This window comes from Theropithecus gelada, chromosome 6 (genome assembly GCF_003255815.1).
Source record: "Theropithecus gelada isolate Dixy chromosome 6, Tgel_1.0, whole genome shotgun sequence".
NCBI lineage: Eukaryota > Metazoa > Chordata > Mammalia > Primates > Cercopithecidae > Theropithecus > Theropithecus gelada.
This window is the reverse complement of record NC_037673.1, coordinates 132,691,824-132,717,894: the sequence shown is the minus strand read 5'-3', so window position 1 is coordinate 132,717,894 and position 26,071 is coordinate 132,691,824. Positions and strand designations below refer to the sequence as shown.

The following is a 26,071-nucleotide window of genomic DNA, read 5'->3' as shown; positions in this document are numbered from 1 at the left end:
CAAAAATATTTTCTGAATAAGTGAAGAATTGAATAAATAAATGAATGTGTAGCACCTGAGTTTTCTTCCAGTTTTGTTTTCCTGAAATACAACAAAATCCCAAATTCAAGATGAGATTCATTCCTAAATGCTGCTGAGGAAACTCACAGAGCTCTCTTGAGGATCAAAACGAGATGAATAGGAAAGCAGCCCATGATGTGACAGTGGATTAGATGTCATTTGTCTCATGCTTGAGGCCCTATGACTATTGTCATTGAGTCCGTGGAAACTCAGAACATGAGTAATGACCTTAATTTACTTAAAAACAACAACAAAAAAGAAAAGTCATTTACATAGAAAATATAGTTTAATTAATAAAATTATTAATAATTTGGTCTCCAAATTGCATCTGAATAAATTAAAAATTAATGTTTAGAAAAAGATTAGTATAATTATAATAATATATTTGGGTAATGAGTATACTTATTACAGAAGTATAAGCATTACAAATTAATATTTTTATAGCTGTTACATACTTAGTAATATGTATATTTGTGCAGTAAGTATACTTATCACAAATGAATTCATCTTTTTATGCTTATTATTCCCTACTAAACCCATCAGAAGCATCATTGCCTGACTGCTATGCTTACTCCTCTTCTGATAGGTGTTGCTAGGCAGATGCAAGCTTGAAGAAGGAGGGGATCATCCTGTGACACCCATTATCAGCTACATCTGTGGACAATACAAAATAAATAAAATTCAGCCCCAGTTTGTCAGGAACTTCCATCCTAACAGGTTACAGAGATCTGAATCCGGCCCTTTATCAAACAAGTAAGGAAAGACTAATCCAGATGAAAATGGTGTGGGAAAACATGGAACAGGAGGAGGTTCATGGCTTCTGAGCCAGGCCATGAAAGGGGGATCAGAGCTCAAAAGCAAAGGGGGAACAAAGACATTCCGGAAAGAGGAAGCAGTGGGGGACCTACAAAGGTACGATCACATTTAGGGACTTGCAGGTGTCCTGCGGGTAGATTTATGGGAAGAAGGGAGCTTGGGAAGAGGAGGCAATTTGAGGTAGGAGAACAGGAACCCCGGGCAGGGGCAGGACGCCTGGCTGGGGAGGCGAGGCCAGCATGTGGGCTGTGAAGATGGCCAAAGGGCTCGGCTCCATTCCGTATGGAACAGGGCCTCCAGGTTGTCTGTATTTCTGATTTCACTGCAGTTTGTATTTCTGATTTCACTGATTTTATTTATTGAACAAACAACATTATAAAAATAAGGAAGCTATTTAAAAGAAAAACGATGGTATCCAATCATGTGCCCCATATATCAATTATTTTTATTTGTTGACAGGTTTCCAATTTTTTCCCATGTGCAGAAATGTATTTACATGCATACAGCTATAGGGTAAATAATTTTGTGATTTGATTCACCAAGCAGTAGAATGTAAAAATTTACCTATGCTTCCTATAATTATTTTGTTGATGCTAGCATGAGAGTGAAGTACCATTGTTAACATTTTCTCTACTCTTGAGCATTCATTTTAAAATATATTTCTATTTACTTTTATCTGCATACATAAAGTTTTCTTTCCTTCTTTTCTGTTATTTCCTTAAGTTGAATTTCTGAGAGTGGGGCTACTGGGTCAAAGGGCATAAATATTTGCTATGGTTCTTGAAATATATTGCAAAATTATTTTCCCAAAGGACTATATTATTTTTCGGAGCCACCAGTGGTATACAACTGACCTGGTTTCATCAGCACTTTACAATCACTGAGTATTATTAAGATTATTAGTATTATTCCCCCCTAATTTAATAGACGTAAAATACTATCTTTGCGTATTTTCAAATGCATTCCTCTGGTTACTAAGCAGATGAGCATTTTTGTATGTGAATCCTGCCCCACCCCCAGCTATCCACCACACCACACCACAAATATCCTTAGCATTGCCATACTGGAGCCTTACCACTTTCCATGTCAACTTGTATGATTCTTGTGTGATCTAGAACTTTCTACACATTTGTGGCCAAGTTAATGATATGTTAGAACTGTAAGTAGCTTCACTTCAGTAATACAGTTCTAGTGGTAAGGTTTGATGGCATATACAGGAAAGGGAACTAACTAAAATACTGTTAGAGGTGTCCATTAGGAAGTGATGAGAGCCTAAGGGCAATGGCTGAGTTCAAAGAAGGAATACGTATATCCATCCCGTTGGAGGCAGAAAATACGGCTTTGCAATTTAGGAGACAAATTCAGCCTAGATGCTTCTGTGGCTGAGTATGGCCTAACAACCACAGGATAAACTACTCAGATTCTCCTACAGAGATTGCAGAGATTAGGGGCATTCCCTAGATTACCCTAACAGAGATTTGATTTAGACGAGGGAGGGAACTGGAGGCCATTGAGAAGCCTAGAGGACATGGTGGTAAGCTGAGGCAGACGAGCTCTAGCAGCCCAGAGGAGGCCTGGGCCACAGTGGATGGGGAGGGGACTGGGGCACTGGGGACTACTGGAGCTAAGCCAAGCTCGCCCTGCCTAGCAGGCAGCCAGAAGAATTCCCAAGATAGGGAAGGACCAATGAACTGGCAGAGCACAGTGTTCTTGTCCAGTCCACAGATAATATCAGAGATGCTAAACCTCTCACCAGATCCACAGCCAGCCCTCCTTATACATTTTTCCCCAGATTATTTTTAATAAAAGCAACATAATACTTGTTTTTCTAATAAGGACCTTCAGTCAGTCCTCCAAGCACTCTGGAATGACCTGCATTTTGGGGCCCATTTTGGGACCTTTATTCAAGGTCCTTATTAGAAAAGGTGAAAAGGACATGTTAAAGTGTTGGCTAATTTGGAAGAGCTGCTTGCAGTAACCATCAGGCTGAAATTCAGTGAAATTAAAACCCATTAGGGAGGGTTTACAAAGACAAAGTTCCAACAAGCAAATCTATTAGCATCAGTTACGGATCCTTAGCTGATAATAAACCACTGCCTAGAGAAATCTGACTTCTTGTTATGAGGGCAGGGTACACATACACATATGTCATATTCTATCACAATTGTAACTGGTTATTATATTTACAGATGGTGCACAAATATCCTGAAGGTCCCTTACATGGTTGTTAAAGATTTCTTCCCGAATTAATTGACTCCTTCCCAGACAATCAAAGGCTGTGTGTTAAAAAACAGACCTTTCAGCATGATGTGAGCGAACAGCCCTGTGTGGAGTGGTGGTTAAGAATCATCAGCTTGGGCAAATTGTTTAACTTTGCTTTTCCCTCATCTCTAATGTGGGGATGACACTACTTGCCTTATAAAGTTCCAGTACATAGTAAGTACCGGACAAATTCTTCCAGGAATTATTCTGCTCCATAGCCGGCACTAGCTAGGGGACCGGCTGTGTATCACCTGGGTGGCAGACGAGGCACAGCCCACTCCATGTTGTTACACTCTATTACTAGAAAAAAAAAATCTCTATTTCTAACCTCAACCTGTTCTGTCAAAATTAACATTATATTATTAAAATGTTATGTATAATCCATATATATGTGTATATATAGCATTAAATGTGTAATGACTGGAGAAACAGGCATAACCAGCATGAATTTGCTTTGTGCTTCTTGCTGGTAAGATATCTCACATATTAACTGCTGCTTGGTGTAGCTCAAGCTCTGAAGTAGGCATGTCTGGGTTCACATCCTGGCTGTGTGACCTCGGATGGGTTACTTAGCCCTCTGCCTCAGTTTCCTCCTTTGTAAAAAAAAAAAAGATCTAGTGATTATGCTAATGATGGAATTGTTGCAAGGATTAAATTGATCAATACATGAAAATCATTTAGAACAATGTATGGCACATCATATCCAATAAATGTTGGCTCTTAGCATTTAAAAATTTTTCTGAACTATATGAAATCTGGCTCAGTGTCTCCTGCCCAGATTGGAAGGAACTTTGGTCTCAGTCATTCTGGGAGCACCTTTTTCTGTGTTGTACCACGGCCCTGAAGACTCACTTGTGTATCTAAAGGAGAGCTCTTGGTCTATGCCCTTCTCCTATGGACACCTGATGCCACCAACAAGTGCTGATCACCACAATCTGTTCTAAGCCATGACTCCATCTTACTCATTCAACAAAGGGTTTTTTCTTTTTTTTTTTTTCACCCGTTGTTTTCCTGACACTATAGCAGGTGCTGGGAATAAAACAGAAAAACAAACCAGAAAAGAAGTAACCCTTTCCTCCTGGAGCTTCAAATGAAGCAAGACCCCTGAGTCAGGCTGGTGCTAGGGCCCTCTTCAGGATTTCCACAAAGAAGACCCTTGTCATTTGGTCAATCCTCTCAGCGCTCTGGAATGATCTGCATTTGGGGGTCCATCTACCTCCAAGGCAGGAAGTTCAACTGGACCTTGATGCCTGCCATCCCACGGAAGACATTCAAGCCCCACTCCCCTTTCCTGGTCTCAGGAAACATGTCTCCAACACCAAGGACTCTCCTCCAGACCCTCCTCTTCACCAAGCCCCAATCCCCCCAAAAAGCCTGCATGTGATATTCAAAACTATTCCTGAAATCTCAAGAAACTATTAACTTCTTCCTCAGCTACAACCACCAGAACACAGAGCCCTCCTGGCCACCTCCTAAGGAGGTGGAAGGCAAAATGTCACTCATTCTTCTATGATGAATTTTCAGGCAAGAAAACAAGACAGGCTTATCTCCCAGGAAGGTTATTCAGACACCCAGACACACAGATTGGGTCCAGGGAGGCGAGTGTTCATGGCTTAGGGAGCAGTAGGCGGCATCTGGACCACAGTGCTGTCAAAGGGAAGGAAGATACAGAACAGATTTGTGTGTCTGGCAACCAGAAGGAAATTAACAAGATTTTGAGACAGTAATTTCAGCAGAGTTTAAGAGCCAGATTTCAGACGGTCAGGAGGCCATAGGTAAGTGCAGCTAACAACACAGGTAAGTGCAGCTGTTGTTTGTGAGATGCTTCTACCTCTGAGAAGGGAGAGGAGCAGAGGATGAACATTCAAGGCAGAAAGGAGATGAAGACCGAGGAAGGAGTTCTTGCCCCACAGGCCCATGGAGAAGGAGACAATGTGGAGTGCTGAGAACTAGAAACTGATGGGCGGTGTTCGACTTATCTTTTGGTGCATAAAACTTGGTGGTTTGGAAAAGAATCAATCATTTTATTCACTCACAATTCTGTAGGTCAGGAAATCAGGCAGGATTCAGCTGGGATGTTCTTATGCTAAAATCATTTGTTCAGCTGTATTCAGTTGGTGGTTTGACTAAGATGGAAGATGTCAGAAGGCTACATCCACATTGCTGGCACCTCAATGCTTCTTTATTTTGTCTCTCTCCCTGCACATGGATATCCTGAACTTCCTCACAGCATGGGGGTCTTCCTCACAGCAGGGGAGCTGAACTATAGCATGGCAGCTGCCTTCTAAGAGGTAGCTTTCTCAGGAGATACTGAAGATGTCTAAGGCTCAATCTTGGAAAGTGTTGCAGCATCCTCTTCAGAGTAAGTCATTAAGAGTTATCCCAGCTTCCACCACAGGGATTTAGACCCACCTCTTGATGGAGGATTGTCAAGGTCTGATTCCAGAGCATGTGGGATGGGAGACATTGTTGTCACCATCTTTGGAAATGCCGTTTACCTCAGGAGGAGAGAGGAGTGAGAGTTCCTACTTGTGGGAGTACACTGTGGAATCAAAGAGATGAGTTGTGGATTCATTTATAAATTCGTGCATTCGATAAGTATTTCTTGAAATTATACTATGTACTGGACACTGTTCCAGGTAGTACAGGTGCAATGAGGCAAAAGAAAAAGTCCTTGCTCTTATAAAGCTTATGTTCTAGTACAGAGACAGACAATAAATACTTAATAAACTCTAGTTGTTGCCAAGTGATATAACAAAGCAGGGTTAGAGGACAGGAGGAACCGAGTAGGGGGCACAAGGAAGGCTTCTATTTTTGGGCAGGGTTGTCAAGGAAGGCCTTGGTGCATTTCAGGAATACATGGAGGGGCACTGAGGCAAGAACTGGACTATCAAAAGCCTTATAGGCATGGGAAGAAACATGAATTGTTTTTTCTAAGCATAGTTAGCAGCCATTCATCTGGTCTCTTGTTCAGCTGGGGGATTAAAAAATCTACCATCGGCCTTGCGTCCTTTGACTCATCCTCAGGCCACTGGGCTTCCCTTCTAGATCCTTAGAGTCTGAGGGTAGTGTCTTTACTATAGGTTTGACATTATAGTGGCTAGAAGCCATCCAAATTTGGTCTGGAAAAAATGTTTAAAAAATCCTGCATAGCTCCAGATGGCTTTGTAAATTAAATTAGACCCACACTGGCCCAGGAACTTTCTCAATCATAATTACATTAGTGATCATTAACATTTAAAGAGGCTGCAAACAGAATACTGGATATTGCAATAAATTATCATTGTCCACTGGGCAGGTTCCATGAATCAAGTGCCCCTGGAACCTTTTGAGACTATCTGATGCTGCAATTTAAATGAAGGATATTGTTCTGCTTCTTTGTACATGGGAGTACAATGGGGGCAAGAGTGAGAGCAAGTGCATGTGCAAAAAAATTCCATGCTATGCATATCTGGCCTGTATGTCCAAACTAACAGTCTGTTACAACTCTACCTGGCTCCCAAGGCACCGTACTTTTCCAAGTCATGTTTAGCCTTCATCTTAGCATGACTCACAAGACCCATTACTCCTCAATGGTCCAGCCACCCTGAGCTACCTACATCTCTCCTAATATGCCAGGCTCTGAGGCTTCAGTAATAACAGCAACAATAACAACAATGTTTTAAGTTCTTAATCTGTGCCCTTTACCATGCCAAGAGCTTTGAATATACTCCTTCAGTGTGTCATCAATATTGTCATCTCTGCTTTACATATGAAATAGACACAGATCACAGGTGAAGTAACTTGCTCAATCTCACACAGCCAGTCACAGGCGGAGGCAAGATTTAAAGCAAGCACTGACTCTAGAGCCCAAATGTTTTGCAGCTCCTTCTCCTCAGCCCTTCTTCTCTCAGTGGCCTGGGTATAGCTTTCACAACTCTGCACAAAAATCCTTCCCTCAACAAGGCATTCCTCACTGTCCCTCCACATTCCTGCTTGGGCTGGGTGCCTCTTCTCTGCTGTTCCATGACACCCCTGGTTAACTCCTGCTAGGGCACTGTTGGAGCTACATTGAACTTGCCTATTTAACTGTCTCTCTGATAGGCATTGAGGGCAATGAGAGCCAGGACATTATTATCAACTTCTGTGTCCCTAGTGCCTGGCTCAGTAGATATTTGTTGAGTGAATGGATGCATAGATAGATTTGAGTGTAGGTAGATGTGGCTTTAAATATATCACAATATCCGATGGGAATCAGTGTTTACTTCTAAAACATATTAACATTCTGGGAGAAAGAGATTTTATTTGCCATAGGTTGGATAAAAACCAACACTCAAAGTATGACCAAAATTGACCCAACTCATTAAGAAATTTATATAGGTGTGTGAATATTCACACACATGTGCGCACATACACACATATCATGGTGTGGAGGTTGGTCCCTCAATGACAAAGGGAGCAAAACACAAACACAAGTGCCCAGGGTACCTTATCCTTGAATGCTGAGTATTCATATCCTCAACTGACATCTGAGAATAGAAAATCAGAGGTCTCCTGCATGACCAGAACATGCCCTTTACCAGAAATAATGTTTCCCAGTTTTGAGATATGATGAATTTCCACATTTCTCAAATAAGTGAAGACAGCAATTGAAGTTGTCTAAACTGAAGCCTTGGATGGCAGAGTAGGCACAGATAGCACCAAGAGGGCAGAAGTATTCGAGGGTAGGAGTGGCAGGGTGATAAATGGAATTAGGCGATGCCCTTTAAAAGTGCTCTGTGCACTCTACATGTGAAGAGTTACAGTGATTGTTGGAGGAGAGTGGATGTCCATTGATAAGCACACCCCATTGTTTGCATAAGGCCCAGAATCACATGAAAATGAACTAGAACTTTGTCTACATGGGTCTTTGTTGGTCAGGTTGGTGCTGGGAAATGAAAGGACAGGAAATAAGGTTAAAAATTCCCAGAAGTAAGAAATCTGGTCAAGACCTAAGTGTGAGGGATGAGCAAGGGTTCTGAGCTCAGACTCCTTTCACCTCCCTTCTCACAAACCAAAATGAGCTATGTGCAGGGAGCTAAGAATACTGGTTCAGGATTTTACAACTCTCTTCATCCTGCCTTAGTGGGAGGCTAACTCACACTCAGATGGAGGTAAAATTAACTATGACAAGTAATCCTCATCTTGGAATTATCAGAAGTGGATTCATGCAGGCCTGGAGCCCGGGAAAGAGAATCTGTGGAACAATGGAAGGCGTTACTTCACTCTGGGTTTCACTTCCAGCAACTCTGTTGGGGGACTGCCCTTTTAGAAAAGATGGGCATGAGAAGAGACAGGCATTTCTGGGGAAAACAGGCATTTCTGGGAGATCTGGAGACAGGAGCAATGGAGAGCAAGTGAGATAGGAGCAATGGAAAGCAAGCAACTGCCTTCGCAAAGAAATCAGACACCCCACACACCAAGGAGGCATCAAGATCCAAGGAACCCAGCAACTTGCACCATGTGGGCCCATCAACAGAACTGCAGGAGAAAGTTGGCCCCTGAGGACACAGCAGAGGGCAGAAAACTGGTCATACAACAGCTTGTGTCCCAGGAACTGGCCTGGCCCTGCCCGGGGCTCATTCAGGAAGGGAGGAGGGAGGAGCTGATGTCCTGCACTTGGTACACTGAGTGACAGGTAGAGTGACTTGAGTAGGAATACATAGGAGGCTATCATGAAACAATCCCCTGTTGTCCAGCCTGGAAAGACTCAGAACCATCAAGATTAGGGAATTATCAGGCTTCCCAAGGGCAGGGACCATGGCCATCTTGTTCACTGTGTCCTCCATTCCTAAAAGTTCTTGGTACCCGGTAACAATAGGCATTTAATGTATGTCTGGTGGATGGATGGACGACTGTCTGCCAATGGTATTAGGTTTGTGCTAACCAGCTGCCAAGACCTGGCACGTTTGGGTTACACATGTTATTTCTAATGCTTGAGCCAATGTCTATACTCTTATTTTGCATTTATGTCTCACAATATCAAAATACTGGTAATAAGAATATTTATAACTTTAAGAATTCAAAGGTTAAAATTTAAAATTAGTAACCCTAAATCTTGAGTGCATTTTGAGTATAAAACAATACACAAATGAAAGCATCAAGTAAAAACAAAATATGGGCAAAATAGATGTTATACATACATCAGCATTATAATATAAATTCACAGGAGCTAAACTGAATTTTAAAGTGTCATTTAAAAATAATTATGTAAAAATAAAATATAAAATGTGATTCTGAAAAGTAAATAACTCATTACTGAATTACATTCACATTTCTCTGAAAGAGAAATTTAGAAAATTTAGAATTATAAAGGGATAGTTCTAAGTAAGCTCCAAATAGTTCCCTCTGATTCCTTCATCTGCCTGCAATTGACCTAATATTTTATTTGATAATATGAGGGAATCTCTTTGAAAAATGTATGACCACCACACCCTATCCCAGTTCCATCAACCTAGGACCACCATTTTTGTACTGGTCAGACACTGTGGTTTAAAGAAAGCATTCCCACTCTGTCTTTTTTCATTTAATTAAATATAAATACAGATTCCCATGCAGATTTCCTGTATCAATATTAATACCTTTGGGTGTGTGTTCTCCTTGTTGATAAAGTTTCTGAACTAGAGTAAGAATTATTCATGCAAGAAAAACTGCTTTTAATGATAATCAAGTTTCTCTACTTTAGAGTCACAGAAAGTGGATGAATACTCTGTAAGTGAGCACATCTTTAGTTGATTAAAAAATCTGATGCATGATATAAGCGATTTGTATTTCAGAAATATTATACCAATTAAAAAGCAGTATGTTGGTAAACAGAAGTTTGCTGAGTTTAAAAATTGCACCATAAACCAAAAACTGGAACTGCATTTTCTAAACCCTTGAAACCTCCCTGAGTTAGTCATCATTATGGACATTCCATAAGTAGAGAAATTGAGACCTAAGGAATTAAGCTACTCAGTTCCTCAGCAATCAGTGGTGGAGCTTGTATTGACACCTGGGCAGGCTGACCTAGAGCCTGTGCATGTTCCCAACCCCATGAACGTTTGCAACCAAGGCACAGCACAGCCACCAGCAAGGCCTGCAGAGTTGTGGAACCAACTTGGGAATATTACAGTCAGAACTCAGGCTCAGGGAACTGCTGCTCTTACTAGTAAGATGTCAGTGTCAGGTAGGATTTTGTCATGGGACTTGAAATCCTAATTAGGTCCTTCAGCAAAGTGATTGTTTAAATGGAGTCTGCACTTTTCAAGGCTATAAATCTGAGCTTGGGTGGCCTCCACATTAACCTGGGTCCTGACAAAGAAGTGATCAGGCACTTGAGCCATCATGGAATCAGCTGCTTCTATTCTTCTCTATATGTAGAAGACATTGAGCCCAGGATGTCATCTTTAGCAGGATGAAGTTATCAAGAAAAGTGGCTTCAAGCCCTTCTCCTTGTGTATTTCTGATTTTTATCTCTACTGAGACTTGGCTGACCAACAGGCAGGAGGGCAGAGAGAGATGAGAGTTCTAACAGCATCTCAAATGGTGAGTCCCCTGGCCTTTGTGGAGTTGGAAAAATCACCATAATCCCTTGTGCTTTGGTGTTTCAGTCTGATTTTAAATCTACCTTGAGGAAATATAGGGTAAATGTAGTTCAAAATGCTATCTTTGATGTCAGACTGGCCTGGGTTCCAGTCCAGGCCCTGTCATCATAATCACTTTTGTGACTGATGGTAGACAAGTTACTTAATCTCTCTGTGTCTAACGCCTCCATATTTAAAACAGAGATTTACCAACCCCACCTTAAAGAACTGATGTGAGGGTTAAATAATATAATGACTGGTAAGCACAGGGCCTGACACAGAATAGTGCTCAGCAAATATTAGTGATTCCTTATTATTAAATAAATATTTTCTGGATCGATGTCAGTTTACAGTGGTACATGGCATACATAAAAATTAAATAATCCTCATCTAATCCAAGAGATAATCTTCAAACCTTATTTTGGACTCATATTTCAATTTTTTCCTACACAAGAAGATGAGTACCTGGTTTAGCTTTTATGCCCACTTCCTGCCTGCCTTTTAGTAAAGATGTGAAGACACTTAAGTGTTCATCAGGCCCTGAGTAACAGGATTTGTTACATTTAGAAATTATTCTGGGATGATGAGAAAATCATGGAGAAAATCTTAGGGGATTCAAAACACTCAGTTTATCAATCACTCAACAGAAGTTTATTGAGCACCTATTACATGGAAAACATAAGGCTGCGCACCCTTGGAGATACCTAGACAGTTGGTTCCTTCAAGATTAAAAATAACAGAAAAGACCAGATGTAGTCATAAGAGTATGTCTATCCACAACTTGACCTATGAACCATGATTACCAAGTGAGTGGGCTACAGAATAAGACCCATAGGTGTCCAAGATGTCTTTTGGGGGCTAAGGAACTTAGTGGGACTTGGAGGTAGACAGGAAGTTGGGTGTTTTTTGTTTGTTTGTTTGCTTGTTTTTGACGGAGACTTGATCCATCACCCAGGCTGGAGAGCAGTGGTGCAATCTCGGCTCACTGCAGCCTCTGCCTCCCGGGTTCAAGCAATTCTCCTACCTCAGCCTCCTGAGTAGCTGGGATTACAGGCAACAGCCACCATGCCTGGCTAATTTTTGTTTTTTTGTTGTTGTTGTTGTTTTTTGTTTGTTTTTTAGTAGAGATGGGGTTTCATCATGTTGGCCAGGCTGGTCTTGAATTCCTGACCTCAGGTGATCCACCCACCTCGGCCTCCCAAAGGGGAAGTAGGGTCATGAAGGCTGCTGAGGCATTAAACCAGAGAGGAGCAGGATGGACCTTCTTTGAACATAGACAGGGGGTGGCTACATATGCCATGTCTGGGAACAGCATGTAGAGCAGCGTGGCTAGATGGTAAGGCTCAGGAAGGGGAGGAGTTGAAAATAATCCAAGAAAATTTGCTGGACATGGCTTCCACTTCTTTGATTCAGGTTAGGGCACAGCCTCGGGTAGGGTGGAGAGAGTTGCTGCCAGGCATGGAGAGTGGCCTCTTTGTGACACTGTGAAAGGGCAGAGGCAGTAATTTGGAGCCAGCCAGAAGCTGACTCAGCCTTCCATGGGACTCTGGCCATGACAACATAACCAGACTGGAAACCCAGTCACATCAGCACCCTCTGAGCTCTCTACTCTGAGAGGACTTCTGGTGAGTGCAGGAAAATGCTTCTACCTCCAGAAAGCCCTGCCACAGCTCCTGCCTTCACACCTGCGCTCAGGAAATGGCTTGCCTCCAGCTCTGGAAGAAGTCCAGGCACCCTGAAACTGAGACATAGGCTAGTTCATTAAGGACTTTCTTCATCAAAAAATCATTCTCTGGTCAGAGAGATGCTGCTGAGTCACAGGCACAGTCCTCAGAGCAACCCAACAATTCAGGGCATTTGTGTAAGTAATCTCTGTTGGTGTAGAAAATTGGAGGTTTGCTTAAAGAGAGGTGGCAGATAGTTTTTTTGTGTCCTGCTGTCCCTGGGATACAGGAACAGAGAGCTGTCTTTGAGAATAATGGAGCAAGAGACCTAACGTAATAGTTGATATTGAATATCCGTGGGAATGAAGAGCCTGCAGAGAGGCCCGTCTCCTTTTGCTGCCCAGTGGACTTCCAGAAAGGCTCAGTCAGCAACTGCTGGCAGAACCCCCAGCTGTAGAAATGACCAAGAAGCATTCCAGAGTTAGCTGGGATCAGGGGTGCACACATGGAAGAGGAGTCAGGGGAGGGTAGAATCGAGTGTCAGACATCTATAGAGGCATCAAAATAGAATCTCCTAGCAATCAAGGAGCTATGTGACAGATGCTCAGATGATCAAAAAATGGGAAATTCTGAAGGCAGTGCTGCAGAAAGGTGAGTGGGGTGGTGTGCCTAGGCAGAGTGTATGAAATAACCCCAAGTTGTAGCCCCAAATCCCCTTGAGCTTAGTTTCAATCCCTGCCCCTCTCCTTGGTTCATTTCTTGGGGCTCATTTCTCCAGATGATGCTGTGAAATTTTTCCTGGTTCATCTCTTTAAACTCCTAGCTCAACTGCCTTTGGGAATTAAGGAAGTTGTTGTTGTTGTTTCTTAATCTCCTGGCACTTCTACAGTGAAAATAAATTCAGCAGTCATGAATTCAATCATTTATCTGTTCACTGTGTCTCCTAGCAAGCCATTTTCAGCCTCTGGTACCCACATGCCTCTTCCAGATGCGGTAGCATGCAGAAGTGCAGGGAGTCGGCCACCTCAGAGGGGCAATGAGGAAGGAAGGCAATTTTGGTCCTGTGGATGGCAGCAGATTTGCAATCTGAAAGCAGAGAACTCTGGCCATGCCATTTACTCAAACAGTGCCCATTCATGAACAACATGCTAACGACCACAGGAGCCTCCAGGAGGAGTTTTCTCTCCAGCAGGGGATCATGCAGAACTATAAGTACAATGAAAGGGAGTGACTAAGAATTACTTGAGAGAAAAGAGAGACTGTCACCTGAGTAGGGCAGAGTCAGCCTTTCCATTACAGAAAATTCTGTCTCAGTATCCCCTCCTACCTCTCCCTGCAGGCCCACTCCTCTCCAGACCCTCCCTCACCCAGCTCCTTGGACAGTTCATCTCAGTTACAAATGTAGTTTGATTTATTTTCTCTTAAGAGCCTGCTCAGCCCCATGTGAACTCCTTCGCATATTCTCGGCTCCAGCCATTACAAACTGCCTACTATCATGAATGTGAATCATGTCGCTGGGAAAATCTAGGCAGCCACATCAGTTCTTTCCTTGAAGAATTCTCCTACAAGTGTGCCACGCTCTAGGCAGGAATGGCCTAGGCATAGCTCTTGGTGGCATCCATCCTTTGATCATTCTATCCCTTTGTGAGCAAGATGCCAAAGAAAAAAAGCCCAAGACAACACCAATTTTCTGAGTTCCTATTCTGTTCTAGCTATAAGCTTTTCTTCCATCAGTTCCTCTCTGACTCTGCTTTTGAAAATCCCAGTCACACCCCGAGTTCTTCCTGCCTTTATTCCTTAGCTGTGTGCCCTTTTGGGTAGAGTTTTCTTTGTGTCCTGTTGGTGTGCTTCATTTGCTACTCTCATCCTCCTTGGGTCAGGGATGATATTTTTTCATGCTTCAAAATCACAGGGGAAAAAAATCTTTTGATACACATTGAACTGTCTTTGAAGGGCTGCCATAAGTACAGAACAGTACCCAGATAGAGGTAAACAGCAATTTGGGCTTCAACTATCCACAGCTGTTATCTTATTACATCATAAAGTCTACCTACAAACAAATAGCATGTCTGAAGCTAGGTTGCTTTATTATAGAGGGATAAATGCAGCTGTGGAAATTAGCAAAGGTCCAGTCAGAGGAAGACCCCAAGAGACCCCTCTGTTTTAACTGGGACCACTGTCTTCCTCTGAGGCAATCAAGGGAGACTGGGGAATGGTCGCCACTGTGTTCTCTCTCAGAGCTTCTGCTCTTCTGGCCTTCTGCCCAATCTGTGGTGCTGACCTGTCTGCCAAGAAGCAGCAGCAGAAGCATGGGACAGGCTCTCCCAGATACAGACAAGAAGCAAATGATGGGGATTGCCACAGGTGTCCTCCCCAGGTGGCTGTAGTGCAGGGAGCCATAGGGTGAGTCAAATACTCATCCTCTATTTCACAGCATGTGTCATGCCTTCTAATCAGACTATGAATTTCTGCAGAAGCAGGGCCATTTCAGTACCCACAGAAGGCTGGCAGTAGAAAAACAAAAGTGACTGCACCCCGTGCTCACCCACCACTCCCTCTGAGACTGTGCTATGACTAGACCCTGAGAATTACAGAAATGTCTGCATGACTTTCCATTGCCTGCTTCTCTTCATTGTGAGCCAGAAGGGCCCAGGATGTCTTATGATCTGCGTCCTTGGGGTTCCTCCCTGGGCTGAGGATAATCCACGGCTATTCTTGGAGAGAAAGCATAGCAGTAATGCCACAAAGAAAAGCCAGTAATGCTACAAAGAAAAGCCTCACTTGCATCTAATATTTCAAGTAATGGTATTGTCAGGGGCTGTAGGGTCAAAGAAACCTTTGATAGTGTCCTCAAAGATTGTGTGGCTGTTACTGTGAGTTACTGTGAGTTCACAGAAACGGGAAACATGTTGTCACTTACATTGTGAATTTTAAAATAGCTCTATTTATATTGTTCTTGTAATGAAAAGGGAATGTTTCACATTTCCCAGGAATCGTTGTATATGTCCCCTTAATACTCAGGGAGGCAAATGAGATGAAAATCAGCACATGACGTTCCAGGGTACTCAGTTGATAAGTCATCCCTTTGAAAAATGCCCAGTCTATCTTCTCTAGTCTATACTGCCCAGCCATGCTCTGGCAGCACATGGGTACCCTGAGTGGGGCCAAAGGGCAGACCTGTCAAAAGCAAACAAAGGCTTCCTCCTGTCATGGGGCAAAAATAAGCTAATATTTTTTTCAAATGTAAATTTTATTCCCATAAATTTTGCTTAAATATTGCCTATTACCAGTTTCCAGTTGACCCTGACTCAACTAAACAAATGGCCAATCAGCAACTACTATTTGCAGAAAAGGGATGTTCTGGTGGCAACAACTAAAGCCAATATGCTGGATCAAGCAGAAAACAAAACATTTTGTCTGTGAATATAAAAGTGTCTCATGGACCACATGGGTAGAGTGGAGCTGGGCCCTAAAGAGGTCAAACACTCGTTCAGCCTCTTTCTGCACACCATTCTCTTTCTGTTTTCAACAGACTTGTTTTGCTACTTAGTCCACAAAGTGGAATATAGCTGCCCAGACTGTCCAAGGTGACATGATAACTCTGCACTAAATAAATAGACTGCCTCTCTCAATATAGTCCCAAACACCCAGGAGAGAAAACTTGATGGGCCCAGTTTAGGTCAGGGTTACACTCCTAGTCCAATAAGCTGAATCCAGGGGTGAGGGCAGGACATGGTCACACAATAAAAAAGGGTCACAAGAGGTCTGTCTTGTAACCTAGGCATTAGGGTAGAACAGTTTCAAGAGAGAGAAGTGGTGGTAAGAAGGGTGCATGATGTCCCAGAAGGAAGCTACTCTGTGGAGGATCCAATGTAGCGCTGCTCCATCATGCCACAAAAAAACTGGATTCAAGCCCAACACCACTGGGATCCAGTAAGAAAATACTGAGGAGTTTTAACATTCTCTGGAAACACTGTAAGCATTTTTCTTTGGACTACATAGGAAAAGAGAGGGGATTTTTTTTTTTTTTTACAGTATCATTTAATCCTCCAAGACAATGTGATAAACTCTGTTTTGCAGATAAGAATATTAAAGCTCAGAGAGGTTAAATAACTGTCCCAAGGTCACCCAGCTAGTAGGGGGTAGAACAAAATTCACATCCATGTCTGACTCCAAAACCCCATTCATGCTCCATCCATTCCTCTGTGTTCCTTCCCAAGTGAACTCTGCCCAGAGATAAGTCTCCCTTGGTCAGCTGAACAGCCTGAATTGAAGACAAGCATGTACCCAAAAGCTGACTTTCATTTTCCGTGCCTGAGACTTTTCTAGGCCCAGTTTGCAAAGTGTGAATTCAGCCAGTCTTGCAAGGACTCTGGCCACAGCACAAAGCTCTTCAGCATCCCCAAGTCAGAAGGCCCCCTTCCTACGCCTCACCCCCACCCACTGCAGGTTCCTCAACCACCCCCAGGTGGAGCATTTCAGCCCCCAGCCACTCCTAGGTTGTATACTGTTCAAGTGCTATCGATGCCATTTTCCTGTTTGCGTTTTGTTTTTGTTTTTGTTTTGTTTTTACAGTTCGTTGCTCATCCTAACTGTCAGCAGCAATTGCTTACCATGTGGTATGAAAATCTCTCAGGCTTACGTCAACAGTCTATCGCTGTGAAATTCCTGGCTGTCTTTGGAGTCTCCATAGGCCTCCCTTTTCTCGCCATAGCCTATTGGATTGCTCCGTGCAGCAAGGTACAGACTGCTTAAGGTGCATGTCGTTTGCGGTTATTTCTTCTCTCTTCTTAGCATGATCTGAAGTCCATTTTATTCAAATTAGCAGTTGATTTTTTCCCATATTTAAAGAAAATATTCCTGAGATGCCCAGTGAAAGTAGGAAGCCACATAAAAGGAAAAATGTTAAGACGTGCTTTTTTAAATCTTTTTTTTTTTTTCCAAAGAGAGACAGGAGTGATAAAATTTTAAACATGAGAGGCATAATTTGAAAGGATTAATAACAGAATTGAGAATAAAGATACTTTTCTTCTTCTAATTATGCAATGTCCTAAGCATGTCCTCCAAACCCACAGTATAATAATTGTAATCATGGTAATAGTAATAGCCAACATTTGAGTAGTTTCTCTTCTCTAAGCCCTTTTCATGGAATATCTCATTTCACAGTCTCAATTACATTGTGACATGTATGCTTTATGAAGTAGGTCCAGAAAAGAGAAATGACTAGTAGGCTGGAAATCAAACACAGCTCATGCTGGGGTACTGCAGACCCACTGCAAACATCTTCCTAGTTTCCCTGGCCCCTTTGATGAGGTTCTGGCTCACATGGACAGCTAATTAGATTGCAGGAAGGAAAAAGGCAAAGGAAAGAGAAGAGCTCAAAAGGAGTGTTATTTCCCTGAGGGGGAGGGTCCAGTGCCCACCAGTGATAGAAGGAGTGGAACCTGCAGGTGCCAAGCTGCCCTACTGCCCGCTCCACCATCCCCACATCCCAGTCACATGGGTCAAAGCCACAGAAAGTACCAGCACTCCAGCTTCGGGGCAGAGTCAGTGCTTTTAAGACCAAACCATGCAGAAATTTTGAAGTATGTTTCATGGGTTTAAGATTGTCAGTAAAGGTTCTAAAGCTGCATTTACCTAGTGATACATTTAAAAAGGAATTAAGCTTAGGTAATCAACATTCAGTAGGAGAAATATGACTGCAGGGAGATTAGTTCCACAGGCAATTTGATCAGGTAATGTGGTTAATAAAACTGTCACCAGTGAACCGACCCTCTTGTCAACTCCGCTTAGGAGTAACTCATACCAGAATGACAGCTGTGAGACTTCGGGGCTGCTGGTGAGACCACCTAACCAGACAATCAATGAACTGACTGCCTCAGAGTAGGTGCAGGGTCTCAGAGAGAGGTCAAGCCCCAGATCCTTCTTCTGGAGAGTAGTAGTAAAAATGGAAGCCCTCTTACTGAACTTCTACAGTATTCAACCTTACATCTATTGAGGATTTTGCTTCTATGGCAGTCTATCATGCCAGGAACTTTCAGATCAGAATTTCCCAAATAATATACATGTAGGTAAAGGCAATTTTTTCTCTCCTTCATTATGAGCTGAAAAAACACAGTGGGTGAAAAAACTAACCAGATTTAAAGCTGGCTTGAAGCTGGTCATGGGTTTTAAGCACAGTCTGTATTGTAAGTTGCCTTCACCCAGAGCCCCAGTGAGTAGGGACATTTAACTTCACTCTCTCTGAACCCCAGAACAAATTCTAGGCTGTTCAATCATTAAAATAGCAGCAACTTTGTGGAGAAAGTGCTGCCAATCCTCACTTTTGCTGCAAAGCTAAATGTGACAGCTTCCAGGAACCTGGGACTAGCCAACAGGAGCAAACTGGTTTGCCTCTGACTGCCTAGTGGCCTGGGAAAAGACTCAGAAAGAGATGATGTGCCAGTTGCTGACTAAATTGTTTGGAATTCTGGTAGCTCTGAGAAGAATCTTGGTACACACGCAGATGTGATCCCATTAAAGTGTGTGGTTGCAGAGAGGGATTTCTAGAATTTCTTGCGCCTAGTAAATCCAGGAAGCTAATAGCACCTGGGACATAGGGGTCAGACCTATGGCAGTCTTCTGTAACACTCTGGAAGAAACAGTTGCAAGGAAGTTTGACCCATATCGGGGGTTTCCTCACCTCTGTTTAGATACTCGTTTGATTGACATTTGGTGCCCCCAGAAGTTCCAATAACACTAAAAAAAAAAAATAAACTCAAGATAAACATGAGCTGATCATTAAGCCACTTGTCACTTCTATGCACTTTCTAGATTCCAAGTCTGAGCTCCGTGCAGTAGAGGGCATGTCGATAACTGAGTCTGTGGCATGAGATGACTCTTGGTGGCACTGCTCATTACAACCAAAGATTCCCTCATTAAAGAGCTGTCGAACTTGCTCTGAGGCAGCCAAAGGACAGATAAAACAGTCAAGATATTTTTAGTCTTTCCTTTCACCATTTAGAAAGAAATCTTTTCAACTTTGGCAGAGATATTACTGGGAATTACAGAGAGGTCACATCTGCCATGTGACAAAACCAGCCCCTCTAAGGGTTCCTGATGCCGAGAAAAACCATGTCTCCCAAAAGGAGGGCAATGGCGAAGTCTGTTAATGGGCTGGAAGCCCTCCTCCTGAGGGGTCACTGTCTTTACATCTGTCTATATCTGTAATTCCAGGAAAAGGACAATGTCATTTCAGAGATCTCCTGTTCTAATGACATTATTACGCCTCTTTCTAAAAACTTAGACCTTGATATTATTTTATAAATGTATTCATAAAATGTCACTTGCAAACTTCATCAACTAATGCCCATCAATTTCTAGTAAATGTTGAGATTTCTGTTTCCAGCCCAATGGTGCATTTAACTCCTAATAGTTGCTGCCCTCATTTAGAGACTATTAGAAACATCAAAATTACTTGATTAGTCAGCCATAATGACTGCATCATTTCTTTCCTATTGAATTATCAAGGCTGTCGATTCTATTTTTATATTAAGTTTCTGAGGGTCCCTAAGAAAGACAGTTAAATAAGGAAATCACAAGGCGAAAGGTGTCAACAGAAGTTCAGCTTACTAATATGTTGGTTGAAGAGGATAACCAAGTCACAGATGGCTACATATAACGATAGATGCAGGCCTGGAGCATGGGACAGGTTTATCTGGGTCAAGAGAAAGAACAGTGATTCTGTTTATCATTTCTCATTGTCATCACCAACTTAGTTGAGCTCAGGCAGCCCACTGGGAGAGCAGTGAATTCTAATCCTCATGGACGCACGGCAGTTAGGTCTCTGTTTGCCTAGAGAGTTCTTTATTCTCTCAACAAGGGCTCCAGTATCAAAGGGTCTTTATAGCTGCCTAAGCTGTTTCCATCCTTTGCTATCCTATTCTGATTTGTAATTTAGATTGTCTGCCTCTTAAGATCTCCGAGCCAAAAGAATAAATAACAGTCATCTTCAAAGGTTCAAACAGTGTCTCTATATGATGTGGCAGACACCAGCATCATGCGAATGCTGAGGAACTGCACCAGTTTTAATTATAACAGGGAAAGAGAAGCTGACTTCATCTATTACGTGTTAACTATAACTGTTCAAGTGTCCTCAAAATTTGCCCCAGCACTCAGGCAGGAGGAACTGTAAACAACTTTAGAATCCAGCCTTATGTCTTTGCAGTGTGCAATCTAACAGTCCTTACAGCCATAATCCTTGCTTGGAGAAATATAAAGTTGTTACGCTCTCTCCACCATCCCAAACACAAACATCTAGTAAGGAAGGCATGAGTGAGCAGGCGGCTTTGAAAGATCTCTGTTTTGCCTTACCAAAGCTGAAATGGCTTGAAAGGGGTCCTCAAACCATGTGGTTCAGGGCCCAACCAGAAGAGTACAGCAACTCCAGAGATCTCTGTTTCTCCACATTTATCTCTACCAGAGAGCTACACTCAATTAAAGAAAATCACAACACAATTTTTGAAGCATAGCCATGGAGGGGAAATTTGTGTCAGGAAATGCAGCATTGGTGCTCTTACGTCACTAATGCTTCTATTCCCAAGTCCAAAAGGCTAGTCCAGCACCTGTCACCCTGCTGAGATAGGATTAAAGAGTGCCGGAAGCTGATCACTTTCAGACTTAGCCCAGACTGAGCCCTGCAACATTTCTCCCCATCTCTCCATCTATTTCCTACCACAGTTTTTAGCCTGTGTCTCTCCACACTAGAAAATCAGCAACTTTGAAGGGAAGATCCAACTCTTACAGTTTGTTTTATCTCTATCACCTCCAGTGCCCAGCATTGTGTTGCATATAGGTAGCACAACAGGCTACCTATAAGAGATATCCCAAACAGGCTCGTGGCATAAACACATAAGGACTCCGTGTGGGTCCACCTTTGTGTCAAGTTTCTTTTAAGATTCCTCTTAGGAGAATGTCCTGAGACCCTCCAGTGCCATATATTGAGTACTTCCCATACACCAGGCACTGCTCTAACTGCTTTGTGTGTATTAAATCATTCATTGCTTACATTGACCCTATGCAGTTGGCACTATTTTTATCCCCATTTTATAGAAGAAGAAACTGAAACACTAAGGGATTAAATAACTTGTTTTTAAAAATATATATGAAGCTGTGGTTTAAACCTAGAGTCTCTGGCTCCAGAGATCTGCCCTTAACCGCTGCATGCAAATGCACATGCCCATTACACTAGCACCATTACAACCTTCAACGCCTAATGTAGACATCTTAGCTGCTGACTAACTGACCTTGAAATGGACTTGATTTAGATCTTAAAAGTTGGTAGGACTTTTTTAGAAAGAAGTCAAAACAACCAGATGACAAACTCTGTCCCTTTCTTTTCTTTCACTGGAGTCCTACTTTGTAAATCCCTCTTCAGCCCCCAGAACAAAGTGTGGATTCACATTGTAATATGTGGAGAAATATCAAGTCGTTACAATGTGTAGACTGACATTGTAATGTGAGAACACTGATTACAGGCACCCAGTAAACACCATCACTATCCCACCCCATCATAAAAGGGAAAAATCCTGAGCCCTGTGTTAGACATTTTGAATAAGAGTTTCAGGGGGAGCATCTTGAGGAATCTGCCTCTAATTTAACCAGGATCTCGCTAACATTTGAGAATCACCCAACATTAAAGCTGTGCATGATTCTTTTGGAAACGATTAATCCAAGTTTGCTTTCACTCAGTTTCTAACTTGTAAGCCAGGCCCTTGCTTAAGACCATGGCACCCAGTGGAAAGTGAGGGTGGCATTTGGTGAAGGAGTCTGTCATAAAAGACTAGGAAGATGCTGGAAACCTTATCTGAGTGATGTACCACAATCACAGTCACAGGCCTATGTTGTTGGGATGTGAGGATTCGCACATCCAGGTCCCACTTAGGTGCTTACACTTGTGGGGGCTGAGAGCCCAGTGGCATGGAACACGGACTTGGTGCTGACCAGTAAACGCAGGTGCCCACCCCGAGGGTCCATGAAGGCAGTTTGTTTAGAGCCAATACAGGGGCACTATTCAGTTGCTTTGACATTCATATATTTCTCAGAGCCAAAGAATAGTGGCCAGGGAGCTTGGGGTGAGCCAGAGACTTCAGTTCTACAAGCTTTTATTTCCTGACGTGTTCTCAGCTCATAAGGTCCTAGTAATGACTGAACTGCTTTAGACCACATTTTTGGGCTCCTCAGTTCTGCACTCCAGGCACAGTGGGCTAAGGCCCACATCTTCATCTCTTTTTACACCTAATGCTAGTACCTGACCCAGCTTTAACGATTCTGCAGCTAAGAGCTGCTGGCATGTATTGGTTGACTTTTCTCCTTTCTTTTGGCTCATCTGGTGGCCTTGCAAATGGAGGAAATTTTCCCCAAAGGTAATTTACTTCAAAAATTATCTGTGTGAGTCAAATAGGGAATTTTACAAATAAAGAAAAAGGATACCATTGAAATGACTGGATCTCATTTGACCTTTATCAAAGTTTTACCAGATAAAAAGATGTATTCAAACCCAGAAGTATAGGAAAAGAACATCAATTCCCAACCTCACTTTTCCTCCCTATGACCTAGATCAAGCGGGAACTGAGCCCAGGGTAACTTTCCATCAAATCACCAAAAGACATTATCAGGACTTTTTATTATGGTTTATAGTAAATATAATAATTTTTGCAGATTCATCTTCTTCTAGAAAATAACAGCTTGAAGGAGGTAACAAAGAGAATATTAAATTCCTTAAACCAGGTCTTCTGGGGAAACCCAAAGCCAGCTTGGGTGCAGTTACATACAAATTCCAGCAATCAGGTGCCTCACCTGGGTGAGAAGTTGGAGAGGTATACCCCACATCCTCATCCAGATGATCACTGAATATACTAGGTAAAGCCCACAGATAAAGGATGGGGAAAACTGACCCCTTAAGAGTTGTGTCTATCTCAGAGTTCCCCAGCTTTTTCTAATACTCTTGAAATCTTGCTGGGATACACAAGACCTAGTATCCCTTGCCCTCTCTTCAGTCTCCCCTCTCCTCATGCTCTAGTCTCCTCCCTGCAGTCATTCTCCATCTCCCTTCACCTCTCATCACCAGCTCAGTCAGGACACAGTGACAAGAAACAATGTGATGACCACCTAAGGCTGTCTCCTGGATACGCCAAAACATCCCAAAGCCCTGGTTGGGAAATGGGGCTCCAAGATGCTAACAGCATTTGCTAAAATGCCAAAAACTTCAAACTAGCTATTTAATATCATATAAATCAAAAAGAGACATAGTTTAATTCAGTTTTGTACTGAATTTATATAAAATATACTTGTCCTTACATTTAATCTCTGCATTCTATAACTAGCACATCTGTCTATTGCCAAAAATAATCCAAAGTCCCTATTTTTGTAAATAATAGACAGTATACAGAAATGTTACTGTAAAATATTTGTGGGAATATTGTCAAATAAACATCTTTTTTTTTTTTTTTTTTGAAACGGAGTCTCGCTCTGTCACCCAGGCTGGAGTGCAGTGGTGCGATCTCGGCTCACTGCAAGCTCCGCCTCCCGGGTTCACACCATTCTCCTGCCTCAGCCTCCCGAGTAGCTGGGACTACAGGCACCCGCCACCGCGCCCGGCTAATTTTTTGTATTTTCAGTAGAGACGGGGTTTCATCGTGGTCTCGATCTCCTGACCTCGTGATCCACCCACCTCGGCCCCCCAAAGTGCTGGGATTACAGGTGTGAGCGACTGCACCCGGCCAGCATCTCTTTATATTTCTGAAGTTATTCCTAGTGTCATATGACAATACGCAGATGAATTCTAACACAAGCAGGGATTCCTAATGTTTGAATATTTTTTAAAATCCAGATTTTTAAAAAGATAAAAACTAATACTTTATTTTAATAAATGGGTTCTGTAGCATCAGAATCATAATAATGTTATGCTAATAACTACAATAATTAAAGTGGATGATTAACATACTGAAGCACATTAAAAGAACATTATCAAATCATCTGATTTATAAATGTTGTGTTGAACATAGTCACAACTGGGAAAATTCTACTTAGAGAAACCCCTGTAACTGATCTTCTGTTGAACCAATAGTCTATCTCCTGGGTAACATTTCACTCTAGAACTGCTGAATGAGGCAGAATGTGAAAGTCAAGTAATCAGTCACTGGTTATAATTGAGTATCTACCTTGGAAAAGAAACTGAGCTTCAGAAAAGATGTTCCTCTTTGCTCTTATTATCGTACCTGGATGAGGGGTAGGATTTGGTGCTTAGATTAGGGCAATGAGCTGGAAAAGTCCCAACTGAGTTCATTAACAGGAGGTTGGCAAGTACTCAATGTGCAGCCCTCAAGTCGATCCCAAAGATCCAAGTGCCCTTTGGATGGGGTGCCATGAGATAGAGAAGATGTGACTAGTATTTGCTCCTTAATAGGGCATCTTTTGGACCATTTCCAGCTTGTGACATTTCAGGCACTAGGCCAAAAGGAAAACCTCAATGAATTTTAGAATACTATCATAGAGGCTATGTTCTATAAAGATGCTGCATTAAAATTCAAATTTTTTAAAGCAGGGAGAAAAAAAGTCCTCTGTGTCTGGAAATGAAATAATCCTTGAGTTAAAAATGAAATAAAAATATAATGTATAAAATACTGTAACTGAATGTCAATGAAAATGCTACAAAGGAAAATTTAGGAGAAGGCAGCTAAAGCAGTACCTAGTGAGAAATGTATAGCTTTAAATAAATGTATCAACATACAAGAAAGGTTGAGAACAAATACTCTAAGAATGAAGCCCAAGCGAGTAGATTAAACAAAAACTGAGCATACTCAAAGCACATTTTTTAAAATTGTGAACTTTATGCAGACATTATTTTTTCATATTCATGCAGTTGGAGGTATCAGTGCAATCAGATGTAACATGGTGATTGTCAGGTGTGTGCTATCAATTCTCTTAGCCCCTCCCACTAAGTCTTCTAAATGGGAAAATATTGACCAAGTAAGTTTGGTCAAGCAGCATCTCACATAAAAGTTCAAGAAAAAACGTTATATGGGTTCAGTTAGCAGTTTCTGTCCAAGATGAAGGATTCTCTGGTTAAACCTTGGTGAAAGCGATGTTTTAAAGAAAGACTTGCATCCACCTAGAGCCAGTTTAACATGTCTTGCACATGTTTTCTTTCCAGCTAGGACGAACCCTGAGGAGCCCTTTCATGAAGTTTGTAGCTCATGCAGTTTCTTTTACAATCTTCTTGGGATTATTAGTTGTGAATGCATCTGACCGATTTGAAGGTGTTAAAACCCTGCCAAATGAAACCTTCACAGACTACCCAAAACAAATCTTCAGAGTGAAAACCACACAGTTCTCCTGGACAGAAATGCTCATTATGAAGTGGGTCTTAGGTAAGCAAGTCACTCTACTTTTATTCTCTCCTTGCTAATTATAGTAGGACATTATTAAACTCTGACTTCTGAACTTCTTCCTCCCCTCTTCAGTGTACTCTTGATAGACAAAATGGTGAGTAGATTACCACAAGAAAGTCATAGTCATCTTCTGTCTTTAAGATACACAGACCTGTATACAAACTCCAGTTTTGAAAGGAAATGTTTGGGGTGGCGGAGGGGGGACCAGAAATTTTTTAAGTGCATACATTGAACATTCATTATACATATATTGAAA

At 42.1% G+C, this 26,071-nt stretch overlaps 1 protein-coding gene across 3 annotated transcripts in view; it reads left to right on the top strand.

Moving 5' to 3' along the window:
• The window catches only part of TRPC7 (transient receptor potential cation channel subfamily C member 7), a 141,684-nt gene that overhangs the window by 61,807 nt on the left and 53,806 nt on the right, over nt 1-26,071 (top strand). For 2 of the 3 annotated variants that reach the window (XM_025388286.1, XM_025388285.1), the window contains 2 exons: nt 16,961-17,125; nt 25,578-25,794. In XM_025388286.1, coding sequence (XP_025244071.1) covers nt 16,961-17,125; nt 25,578-25,794 — 382 coding nt within the window. The remainder of the gene's footprint in view (nt 1-16,960; nt 17,126-25,577; nt 25,795-26,071) is intronic. The other variant, XM_025388287.1, reaches the window with a different exon arrangement.